Source organism: Mastomys coucha, unplaced genomic scaffold (assembly GCF_008632895.1).
Source record: "Mastomys coucha isolate ucsf_1 unplaced genomic scaffold, UCSF_Mcou_1 pScaffold16, whole genome shotgun sequence".
Lineage (NCBI taxonomy): Eukaryota > Metazoa > Chordata > Mammalia > Rodentia > Muridae > Mastomys > Mastomys coucha.
The window spans coordinates 12,675,737-12,688,941 of NW_022196898.1; the positions used below are offsets into that span (position 1 = coordinate 12,675,737).

At 34.4% G+C, this 13,205-nt stretch overlaps 1 protein-coding gene and 1 long non-coding RNA gene across 4 annotated transcripts in view; one reads left to right on the plus strand and one right to left on the minus strand.

Moving 5' to 3' along the window:
* The window catches only part of Gpr149 (G protein-coupled receptor 149), a 64,895-nt gene that overhangs the window by 13,620 nt on the left and 38,070 nt on the right, over positions 1-13,205 (minus strand). The window contains exon 4 of one of the 3 annotated variants that reach the window (XM_031373981.1): positions 2,200-2,346. The exons of the other annotated variants lie outside the window; for them this stretch is intronic. Within the exon in view, the coding sequence (XP_031229841.1) occupies positions 2,233-2,346 (114 nt within the window). The 3' untranslated portion in view covers positions 2,200-2,232. Of the gene's footprint in view, positions 1-2,199; positions 2,347-13,205 lie in introns of those variants that run through there. 3 annotated transcript variants of the gene reach the window in all.
* LOC116092943 overlaps positions 10,828-13,205 on the plus strand; it is a 96,726-nt gene continuing 94,348 nt past the window's right edge. The window contains exons 1-2 of the long non-coding RNA XR_004119567.1: positions 10,828-10,968; positions 12,246-12,324. This is a non-coding gene — a long non-coding RNA (uncharacterized LOC116092943). The remainder of the gene's footprint in view (positions 10,969-12,245; positions 12,325-13,205) is intronic.

Sequence of the window (13,205 nt, forward strand, 5' to 3'; positions counted from 1 at the left end):
TGTGGATGACCTGCATAAGATGCTGGAAGGATAGAGAGGCATGATATACAAATCATACACTTGAATTCACCAACGTAAATGAAACATACTCCCTGAAAACACAAAACCTACCACAGGGCATCTAAAAATTAAACAGGGATTGAAGTCTACTGAAGCTACCAGGGCATTTGAAACTGTAACTTAAAAATGTCAAAGGAGAAATACCCTACAGCACAGATGGTTTCACCAGAGAAATGTACCAACTTTGAGTGGAACTAATAGATATTAATTTTCTTGCAAAAATTAGAAGAGGAGGGAACAGTTTATTTCAAAGATTTGATTTTTGTCTAATACCAAAACTATATTGATAGCATCAGAAAACCTTACAGATTAATATCACTCATAAATATAGATAGATGTACATATCTTGAACACATATTAGCAATTAGAATTCAGGCATCAATAAAATAATTAGGTGTTACAACCAAGTAAAATTTACTACAAAAATGTTAGGCTGGTTTAGAATTCAAAAACTGATTAATGTGATCCACCAGAGTTAAGAAAGAAAAATTCCATGATTGTGCTACCTAGTTTTATGTCAGTTTGACATGAGCTCAAGTCATTGGAAAGGAAGTAACCTCAACTGAGAAGATGCTTTCCTAATATAGGGTTGTGGGAAAGCCTGTAAGGCATTTTCTTTTTCTCTATTGATGATTGATGGGGGATACCCTAACCTATTGTGGTTGGTGACACCTCTGAGCATGGTCCTGGGTTCTCAAAAAAAGAAGGCTGACTTACACACAGGGAACAAGCTAGTAATCAGTACCCCTCCATGGCCTTTGCATCAGGTCTTCACTCTAGATTCCAGATCTGCTTGACTTCTTGCCCTAAATTCCTTCAGTGACATACTACAATGTGAAAGGGCATAGGGGCTTACTGTTCTTTGCAATACAGTACTAGTACAGCTTAAAGTGAAGAAAGGAGACAATGAACTGTAGCTGTTTATAGGTGACATGATTAATCTGTAGAGAAAAATCCCAAGGAACCATAAAAAACTCAAGACTAAACATAGATCTAAACAAGATTGTAGGATATAAGGATGAATGTACAAATTCACTGGAGTTTGTTTTTGTTTTTGTTTTAATACCACCAATGGATGCGTACCTAGAAAAAAAAAACTGAAAATACACTAGCACGTACAATTGCTCATGAAATTAAATACTAAGATATAAATTTTACCTAAACAGATCTCTATACTGGCAATGGACAAGATACTCAAAGAAGTCAAATATCTAAGTAAAGGAAGACACAATGAGCTAGATGACTCAGCATAGTAAGATCTCAATTTTCTTTGTATTGATATATCTTTAATATAATTTCTATCAAAATCCCAGTAAGATATTTTTGCAGATATAGATAAGAGTATTTTAAATTTATACAGAAAGTCAAATAGTCTAAAAGGTTTAATATTATTTTGAGAAAGAAAAATATGGGCATAGTGAGAGGAATAATTTTCTGAATTTTAATACAGGTACAATAATCAATCCCATGATGCTCAAGGAGGGTGAAACGTATAAATCAATGGAGTGTTTTAGAAAAAGCAAAAGTACCCTGTCTCGAAAAATAAAACAAACAAACAAAAAAAATGAAAAAACAAAAGTAAACATAAATATGCTTTGGCTGGAGGTATAGCCTAGTAGTTAGGCATGGTTGCTGTTATTCTGGAGGACTTGAATTCAGTTCCTAGCACCAACATCAAGCAGCTCACGACTTCCTGAAATGCAAGCTCCAAGTCATCAGATGTCCTCTTCTGTCCTTCAAAGCACATGCACACACATGATGCATACTCATAGAGACATAAAACTGGACATAAATCTAATAGCATATATGTATTCTACCAATTTCACACAAAGGTGAAACAGCAATTTGCAAGAAGACAGACAGGCTTTTCAGCAAATGGAGTATATGTATATATTTTTAAAAGCCTAAAATTATCTCATATTTTATTCACAAATTGATTCAAATGGATTAGAAATTAAAATATGACTATATTTTTTTTTACTCACAATGAACAACATTTACAATCTAGAGGCAAAGTGTTGCTTGACTTGACACTAAAAGCATAAATGAAAATTTGATAAATTGGACATCATTAAAATGAAAATGGTATTGTTTGTGTAAATGCAAAATGGGGTTCGGTATGCATGTGATGGGACTTACCAAACACTCTCAGATGATGCTGAGTTTGCCAGGTCATGGGTCATACATTTGACAGCAACAGATATATGGGTCTGTTTGGCTCTGTACTGTCTCAAGCTCCATGTCTTCATGGATAAATAGATTCTGTGATTTTATAGGATTAGTAATCTAGGGAAATAAAGGAGAGAATCTGATTCCTACTAGAGGAGTAACAGAAAGTCCCAAAGCCAATTTTATAGTTAACTAGAACAAAAACAAAAAAAAAATCTGAATTCAAATATGTTTAATTCAATATCATATAAAGCTTAATTCAAATTCCAATTCCACTTTGGTTGAAAATAAGCCATTCTGATGAAAAAATGTTCAACCTAAGTATAAAATCTCATTTTATATTAATCTTATAGCTAGACCAGAATTTTAATGAACACATTATTTCATTTAAATTGGTTTCTTCCTTATAGAAATTGTGCTCTTCATATTTTCAAATCATGCTTTGAAGTCTATCTAAGTTGATGGGGACAACCATCACAGCTACAATAATTATTATGGGAATTGTGAAATTAAATGTGTTATTAGTTTGAGGATTATTAAGAGGTGTTTTTAAATTTTCTGGTGTAATAGAAATAAAATGACTTGTCTTCTATGAGTGACATATGTTACACATTCAAGTTTATTTTCATGTTTTATCAGTTTTTTTCTAACAAAAACAAGAGAATAAACTAACTTGAAATGAAATATAAATTGGGCTTGGTGGTGTCAATTTCTAACTCAAGAAATTTGGAAAGCTAATATAACAGGGTCTCAATTCCAAGACCTGCCTAGACCACTTTGAGTTCAATGTCAACTTGGCAACCTGGGCAACTTAGTGAAACTTTCTCAAAAGAAAAAAATTATTTAAAAATAATTAAATAATTAATATTATTTATATTATAAATATATATATTTATTTACATAAATATATATCCATGGTATATAGCCATGGGTATCATTTAATGGTAGGGCTTTTGCATAGTATGTATAAATCTCTGGATTCAATTCTTATAAAATAAAAAATAGGAATTATAAATTATATTTAGAAAAATATAATATTTTATCAGAAATAAGTGAATCCTAAGAAGCAAATTAATTTTTCATAGGGTTGAGAATATGGCTCAGGGCTAAAGTACTTGCTTCATATGTATGGCCCTGAATTTTATCCCAAGATCCACAAGGGGGAAAAAAGTAAAATAATTTCTCTTATCTTAATGAAAATTACTCATCCAGTGGGATGTTGTGTGCTGTTGTGGATACGTTACCAAACAACGGAAAGAAAACATTCTTCACTGTCTTCGTTAGAGTTTCATTGCTATGAAGAGGCACCATGACAATGGCAACTCTTATATAAAAAAACAAAAACAAAACCAAAAACAAAAACAACCCCTCCCCCCAAAACATTTAATTTCTTCTGGCTTACAGTTTCAAATGTTTAGTCTATTATCAACATGATAACACTTATCAGCACACAGACAGACATGGTGCTAGAACAGGAGCTGAGAGTTCTACCACTTGATCTTCAGGTAGCAAAAAGACTGTTTGTCACACTTGGCAGAGATTAAGCATAGGAGACTTCAGTGCCAGCCCCTACAGTGACATACTTCCTTCAACAAGCCCACATGTACTCCAAAAGGCCACACCACCTAGTAGTGCCACTCTTTATGGGCCAAGCATTCAAACATATGAGTTTATGGGAGCCATACCTAATCAACCACCACACTCACTAATCAGAATTAGATCAGGAATGTAGATATATGTTTTTCATTTGAGAGATTTTTCTTAAAGGGTAAATGCAGCTTTTTAAATAAGATGGCTATTCTACAAAAAGAAAAAACAGAGTAAGAATTCATATTTATGGGGGCTGGTGAGATGGCTCAGCGGGTAAGAGCACCGTTTGCTCTTCTGAAGGTCACGAGTTCAAATCCCAGCAACCACATGGTGGCTCACAACTACCCATAATGAAATTTAAAAAAAAAAAAACTCATATTTATGATTTGTGTGGGAATATAAAAGACAAATGTACTCAGAGTATCAGAGAAAGCAAAACAACTTCACAGGTACAGGTAATAAATGAATGGTATTCTGGAACAGAGGAGGTAACAGGAATTAAGGATAAATGGACTTACTAGATATTTCTGGTATGATGGAAACTTAACCTTGACTTTTGGTGATGGCCATTCAAATTGATAAATTTAGAAGTCACTAAATTTTACACTTGAAATTAGTAAATTCTATGGCATGGAAAGTATCTTGACATTTATTCAAATCATATTTGTATGCATATATCTGTGGGGGTGTATGCTATGTGTGTGGTTGGGTGCTCAAAAAGACCTGGCAACACCAGATCCTGGTGAGCTTGAGCTATTAGTAAGCTGCTTGACTTAGGTGCTGGGAAGTGAACTTGGATGCCAAATGTCCTTATCCACTGACTATCTCTCCAGTCTCAGGAAAATCCTTTTCAATAAGCTTTTCTTAAAGTGTATTTGCACTGACTTTCGGGGCAGCCTGTAACATAGCACATCTTCTATTACTAAGCAATCCAGTGACCCTGGGCAAGTCATACACTTGTTACAGGCCTTAATCTATTATCTATAAAGGAAAGGTTAGATTTCATGAGCCCTGAAATATCTTATTTTGTCCAAATTGCCATCAAAGAATGTACTATGGTTTGTGCTATATATCCAGTAGGAATGTTACTTCAAAATGAGTTAAAAGTATAACATTATCTTCAGAGACTTGATGAAAGATATTAGGGAACCAAGACCTACAAGGTTTCTGTTAGTTAACAATAAACTACCGTTGCTCATACGGTGTTTATGAATTTTCAAAATGTAAGAAAGCTGAGTCACAATGTTTACTGTGATGGAACCACCCACTGCAAGAAAATATAATAAGAGAAAACAAAGCACATTATAAAGCAATATGTATATGTTTTTCAGCCTTTTTTTATTTTAGGTGGAAATCTCTAAAGAGAGTCAAGAATGCTTATGTAGCTCCTCAACAATAAATTATACTAATGTAATAACGGGTCTGCAATCAAGAGCACTTCTTTTCAGGTTTGATTCTCTTCAGATCTCAGTGGGTATTAGGCACACATCAATGGTACACAAACACACAGATAAAACATTTATATGTGTAAATAAAATAAATCATATTTTAAAAAAGAAATACTTATTAGGCACTGAATAACAGTAAAGGACCACAAGAAATTCTACATATATAGGACTGTATAAGTTTGTGTATATGTTTATTATATTTGTCTTTCTATGATAGTGTTAATAACTAATCAGTAATTTCCTTTTTCTGATAATAAAATATTACTAAATTTTTAAATTTAAATAATTTTAATTTTCAAAGTAAAATATGTATATTCATCAGCAATGATGCAATTTAGAAATAAATAGAAAAAAAAAACCAAGTCCTTAAATTCTTGAAATGCTGCTCTTTGAGATTCAAGGGAAGATTGATCGTCAGATTGCTAGAAGAATATTTAAAATGTCATAATTCTGAAGATTCTATGGATAGCTGAAAATTCTGATTTATCATCCTTAAATCCTAAAGAGTAACATTAAATAGTAATTTGAGGTATAGGAATATGCAGCAAGTATTCCTTAGGCTAAAGCATATTAAAGATGACTTCTGCTTCCTTGTGACTGTAGCATTAAGAGTTTTCATCCCTATGATTTAAAAAAGGTTGAATTTTAGAATCTATATGAATCTCTACAATTCATCTCTAAAGTCTATATGTGTTATCTAAATATTGGCGACCTCTTCTCTTTTTATTTTGCAAACTTAACCATGAAAAACAGAGACAATTTATTATCTATGAAACCATTTCATAAGTCTAATATGGATGCCCTGTAAAAGGCATTATACTCTGATGGTTTGCACTCTGCCTAAATGCAATGGAAATCACCTATCCATAATTTGCTTACTCATTTGCTTCCAGAATAGAGTTGGTTAAGAGAAGAATTTGCATGACACTTGCAAAGTAGATACAACATAGAGCCCATAATTTCATAGGGTTCTTTCTCACAGGTAGTCAGAGCAGACAGAAGGATATGCCTGATAGAGGCTATAACATTATTCTTTTCCACAAGTAGCTTTCTTTCTGACTATTGGTGTTGGTCAACTGTGGCCTCAGATCTACCTATAAAACTTGAGATATGAATTCACAGAGGCTGTTCTTATGTATAGACAATAACTTTTCTTTTCTTTATGATTTTTTAAAATATATTTATTTTATCTATGTAAACCTATATGTATGGTTGTATATCTGGTGACCTCAAAGGTCAGAATAGGGCTTTGTATGCCCTGGAACTAAAGTTCCAGATGGTTATAAGCTGCATATGCATGCTGGGAATTAAATCTGGGCCTACTGTAGGATCCATCAGTGTTCTTAACCTCTGAGGATCTTTCCAGCCCTTCACAACAACTTTTCATAGACATCTAAACAAATCCTTCTTCATGGTATGCTTTTGTGGTGAGGCACACATAGATTCCCAGAATGAGAAAAAATAGCTCTATCTCTAACCCTCCAAATTATCTTGAAGACTCACTTCCCAAATTTCCACAGAATTGTGATTGATTTTTATTTTTTAAGCAGGGGAAGAGAGCAGCTCCAATGTGCTAAAATAAACTCTTATTTCTCTGGAAGTCTATGTCCAAATAAACCCTTTCTTCTATAAATTGCTTTGATTATGGTGTTTTATCACAGCAAGTGAAATGTAGCCAATACACAGACATACTCAAAGGGCTTATATAATATAGATACTCTTTTACAGTGATGCCTACTGGCTTGTCCTCTAGGGGATCCTAAGCCCTGTTAAAATTCACCATTAAACTTTACAATGGATCACTATATTTTGCTTATTTCTAAGAAGAGGAATAGTATACACACATCATATTGTCAAGAATAGAAAAATTTTCTTGCTCCTTTATCAAATGTAGGAATTCTGGGTAAGATGGCAGATTAGATGCTCATCATTGAAACTCAATGAAAGAAAATAGTCAAGATAATACATTTTTCTTCTCCAAGAGACAAGATCTGTGATTAAATTTATCAAGCCAGTAGTGATTTTTATAGGAAAGTAGGTGGGAGAGCTAAGAATGGTAGAGCAGCTATAAGCCCTCTCAAATTGGTACCACTTGACTGTATTAAGCTTTCTGGGACAGCAGTAATACCTGTAAGGAAAGGACAGGAATAGAATAGACGACAATAGAGTGCCAAGTTTCTAGTGAACTACAAGGAAAGTACTTACAACCTTCCCTCTCCACTTGCCAGAACAACACAAAACATTGAGGCTGCAGAGATCAATGGCCTTCCCCACCACAGCACTAAGTGAAGCCCATCAGAACCAGAGAAATCTAAGACAAGACCTTCCCCTTCAACTTGGTGCTGTTGTGCCAGTAATTCATTTATAAGTATGTCTCACAGAGGTTTGTTTGAATATTGCTTTTAGGTCTTAGGGTTGCTATGTATGTTTCTGTACTCAATCTAGTATATAGAACTGTTTTCTATACTCTTTACCCGTACTACAAATATTCTACTCTTATTCCTATATTCCCCCTTCTTCTCTCATCTTTATTCCCTCTTCTTTTTACCTTTTGATTATAATCATCATTGCTTCTACAATATCTAAAAGTTCTGTTTCCCCCTTAGCTATTTTACCCACCTTGCTTTTATTACTTTTTAATCTAATATTTATTCATATCCTCATTCCACTCACCTCCTCCTCAATCCAAGTATTATTAACTAAAACTCCAATATTTCATACTATTTATGGTCACAATGGCCACTGTTGTTAACCAACTAGCATAACATTTGAACAGTAGCAATAAAGGTAGCTATGGTACATTCCATAATTAAGAATACTCAAACAAATCAAAGATGGTAATGTCCCTTAGTAAGAACACAAGCAGCTGGATGGAATAAGGTGATGCGGGATCTGAAAGAGGAATGCAACAACAAAGAGACAGAAACATGGAAGAAAACCCAATTTCAAATGATGCAAGTGAGAAAGACAGTAAGCTAAATAAGAACTCACCAATAGAAAGTCCCACCAATAAAACCAATCAAGGAGAAACAGAATATCTGAGCTGGAGAACAAGGTAAAGGAGCCCAATTACATAAAGATGAAGATGAAATAATAATAAGATACTAAGGGGAATTCCAAGGTATTTGTGACACACTGAAAATATCAAATCTCTTTACAGGAAAGGTAAAGAAAATCTTATTCTAATGGCAATGAAAACATGTTTTTAAAGAATCAACAAATTTTCCCAGAGTTACGAAAAGAAATGACAATCTAGATGCAGAGGAATTTAATAGACAGAAACAGAAATGAGATTCTGTCACATAGCTCTGGTCTACTTCAGTTGTGTGTGTATGACAGGCCTAAAAACCTGATCACAGACCTGAGGTGCATGCTTCAGCCAGTCTCCTGAGGTAGTCAATCGCTGACATCTCCTAGCTCTGAATGTGTTCCAGACTGGTCTCTTCTAAAGTCTGTGGAGAGATCTGTGTGCTTTCTTTATTCAGGTATAAAGGTGCCCTAAGAAATATTTTGTTATTAGCTAAAATTGAGATTACACATTATTTCCTGGCCTCCACAGTGTTTCAATAATCCTAATTGATTTCCTGACTGTAATTAGCTTGGAATTTTTACAAAGAAGTTATCTTATCAGACAGGGTGTCTCCAAAGTTAGAGATAGCAGTTAGGCACTTATTATCAGAGCAGTCCCACATAAGGCAGAATTGCTTTACTAACTAATGAGAAGTTGTAGGGCTTCTGTCACTAATTATCTATGTTGTAGCCAAGGATATTCTCAAGAACCTCCAGCTGCTTGCCTCAGAAAGGCCCTGAGAATTTAACTTGGGGATGCCAAAATAATCCAAGAAGGACACCACTGCTTCTCCTCCTTGCACCAGGCTGTTTGATCTTACTGACTTTGATGTGACCACTACCTGCCTACGTGACTTCTATTATTTGCCCTGTTTCTGTATACTATATAAGTTTGATTTTACTTTGTACAAATTGCACTAAGATTCTACCCTCCCTTGTGCTGTCTGTTTGTCATTTCTTCACCAATGCCTTGTCTACCTGACTAGGACCCTGTTTCCCCTACAGGTTGAGGGAGGCCCAGAATGGCTGGCCCGTGACAAGATCCCATCATCAAATTCCAATCAAAACACTAAAGGTATTCAAAGTGGCAAGAGAGAAATACCAAGTCACACAGAAAGCAGGCCCATCAGAAGAACAACAGATTGTATGACTGAAACTTTAGAAACCAGAAGAGTTTGAAATGATGTATTTGAAGTTCTGAAGGGCAACAACTTTCAACCCAGTCTTTTATAGTCAGAAAAGCTTTCTATTATAATTGAAGGAAATGTAAAAGTTTTCCAGGACAAATACAGGAGAAGGAACCCATGAAAGCTAAGCCTGTTCCATAGAAGGTACTTGACAGCATCCTTTAGACAGAAGAGAAGATCTTCCATTTTTGAGGCCAAAGAAAGAATAAACCATGCCAGCACAATTATAGGAGAGAGGAAGAGGAATAGGAGGACAGGGGTGGGGTGAAGAAACAACACTACAATAATCAAGAAAATGAACAGTAATCAACACACTTCTGCCAGAATTTCTGAATATTAACAATGTCAATTCCCCAGTCAGAAGACATAAATGACTAGATAGGATTAAAGATGAGGCACCATCTATTTGTCACCTCCAAGAAATGCATCTCATCAGGATGTAAAGATGTATGTAAAATACAGGTATTACCTTAGAATAAAAGATTGGAGCTAGGTTGTTGAAGGGAGTGGGCAGAGAAAACAGTTGTCATTGTTCTAATACCTGACAAAGTGAACTTAAAGCCAAGATATGTGAGGAAAGATAAAAAGCACTCCACACTGATTGAGTAAGCAGTTCACCAAGTAGAGAATGAAATTTGAAACAGGAATGCTGAACACAGGTGCTCACAGATCAATCCTAACATAATAGTAGGCAATGACTTCAATACTCACTTTCTCTGATTGAGAGGTTTTCCCAACAAAAAAATAAAATAAAATAACTAGAAATTTACAAATTCAATATTATAGGGCAAATGGACTTAACAGATATCTAGGGAAAGTCAATCCAAAAGCTCCAAACATACAGTCTTCTCAGGAGGCAAGGCTAGGGACTTTCTTTAAATGAAATTGTGTATTACAATATAGAGCTATACAATACAAGAATTACCAATACAAGACAACTGAAATAATCCTATTTGTCCTATCTGATCACAGTGAAAAGCATACAGTCAACAGCAAAAGAAATGCTCGATCATACACAAAATCATGGGAGACTACCCAATGCACTACTGAACGATAAATGAGTCATTTAAAGAATTTGTACAAAAAACTAAATCCTAGAATGAAATGAAAATGAATGTATGCACATCAAACTGTTTGGACAGGTATTGTAATTTCAAAGGTCAAGTTTCAGGTAAAATCATTCCTAGAGAACTGGAAGCAAGGGAAGATTAGAAGGTGGGGAGTGCCAGCCTTCAGTGCAATATTGTGATGCATCAATAGAGAGATGACATATCCTTCAAGAAGAACACTGTGGTCCTCTGACAATTACCTCCTGTTTTAACAGTGTGCTACTGCAGTGACATTAGGCACTGTTTTTGCTGCCTAGACTTTTCAGCTATATGTTTCCGTAGAGCTTAAACAATGATTAATATCTGGTTCTAGCTAAGTAACAACTTTTCATGATGGTATGTTTCTTAAAATTCAAATATTATACATTTCTTAGGAAATATCTAAAGTAAATTATTGATTCAAATGTTCACCTAAGAGCCACTTTTAACACTGCTTTCCCCCCTTATTTTCTTAATAAGAAACACTGTTATTTTAATATGCAATTTTATTTGAAATATGTAGGAGACATGACTTTAAATATTTAATAATAATTTGAGAATATTTTCTCAGTAATCCATACTAAAACATTAAATTTTGTGAATATTGTAATTTTCAAAAGTGCCCATCCATTTTCCCCCCAAAGAACCTGTATTTTCCCATTAAAATGATTCAGTACCATCATCAAGGCTTACCAAACAGCATTTCCATCAGCATTAAATCTGTATAAACTCCAGCCTAAGGTGTTTTAGGCTATTTTGTGAACTAGAAACTAGGACATTATTTTCACTGGAATGCTAGGTGTACCAGAATATTAGATGTTAAGATGTTGAATAGATCATAATGGTTTATCACAAATTAAATTATATTTTATCATAATTCATTTTCCTAGTAGTAACCAGGCTTAAATTTCATGCTGGATGAATTATTACTGAAAATGGACATATGTTTATAGTCCTGACTGTAAAAAAAATCTGTCATTAATTATGGTGCAAACTCATCTAGAGTAAGAGATGCCCAGATATCTCCTAAAACATGCAGCTTCAGGATGTTTCTGAGAGGTTGCAGTTGAATCAGTAGACTAAACAAGAAAAAAATGACCCTCAACAATGCCAGTGGCCTGAGAGGCTGAACAGGAGGAAAAGACTAAGAAAGAGCATGTTTATTCCATGTTTTACCAGAATCCCTGCCTTCCCTGGCCCTCAGAAGCCATACTCCGAGATTCTCTGGTCATTGAGCTTGAACTGGGACTTACCCTATTAGCCAATGCTAACAATCTAAGCTCATACCAGCAGGGCTTCTCTGCTTTTCATGACTTAAATCACACTAATCTGACTAAGTTCTTCCACACAGATAGCACCTTCTAAAACTTCCTTTTTTTCACAGATGTTGAAGCAAATTTGACAAATAAATCTCTTTGTTTTTATTTTTTATTTTTTTTTGTTTTCCTGTTTTTATATCTGTCTTAAAGTTACTGTATTTTTCTGAATTTTCAAATTGAGTAATTTAATCATGCAACTCTGTTCTATGTGTTCTGCAATTTATAATGGTTTTTCTACTAAAGATGCAAAGTTTCAACACAAACTAAACCATAGCATATGTATATGTACATGCATGAATACTTTGTGTTTTGTAGGAACAAAAAGAAAAAACAAAATACAAAATGATTCTACCTCACTTCTATTGTCTAGAATCCCAAGAGTTAAGCAAAAATGGTGAGTGAACACAAATAGTTTCTGTTTCAGTACAATTTTATATCTATTAGCTTTTGTTTATTAATGCATTTGATAAAGTATGTAAGAAGGGTGAGCTTTCTACTTAAGTTTGCCAATATCTGTGTTAATGCTGTTCTTTCTGGAACAGGACTTTAATTCTGTTATCATTCTTTCATAGAGATGATTACATGCACTGACTTACATGATGAGTAATCAGAGAATGAGTTGTTAAGTTAAACTGTTGGTGTCCAGTTTTTCTCTACTATAGAATAGATGCCGTTTAGCACCAGATCTTGACTATTGCCAGTCACTTAGCATAAATGGAAGAAAACAAGATGAGTAAGAAAATGTCAAAGCCTAACTAACAGCAGGCATGTGCCTACATGACTTATTTCTACATTTATGCCATCACATTAAATTACACCTGTGGATTGCCAAAATAACTCAATGGTTTTATCTAAGTCATCATTTAGCTTTCATGTCACAGAAATAACAAAGAGGTAACTGTAACATCTTCATTGGCTTCATGATTGTATCCTTCTCATCTCTCATTCCACAGTGCCAACCCTAAAGCCTAGTCATATCATGCTAGAATGGCATTGCAGATCACATATAAATACAGTGCCCTCACAGACTGTAGATCCCAGGGAGCCCAGAATGTCACTCACAAAGGTGGAGATAGAGTCCTCTCATTATTTTGATTCTCTCCTCCTCCTCCTCTTTCTTCTCCTCCTCCCCCTTTTCTTCTTCCTCCTCCTTTTCCTCCACCTTTTCCTCCTGTTCTTTCTTTTCCTTCTCCTCCTCTTTTTTTCCTCCTCATATTATTATTATCATATTATTACTATTATTTGTTTTCTGTTTGTTTAATTTTTTTTTTTTTT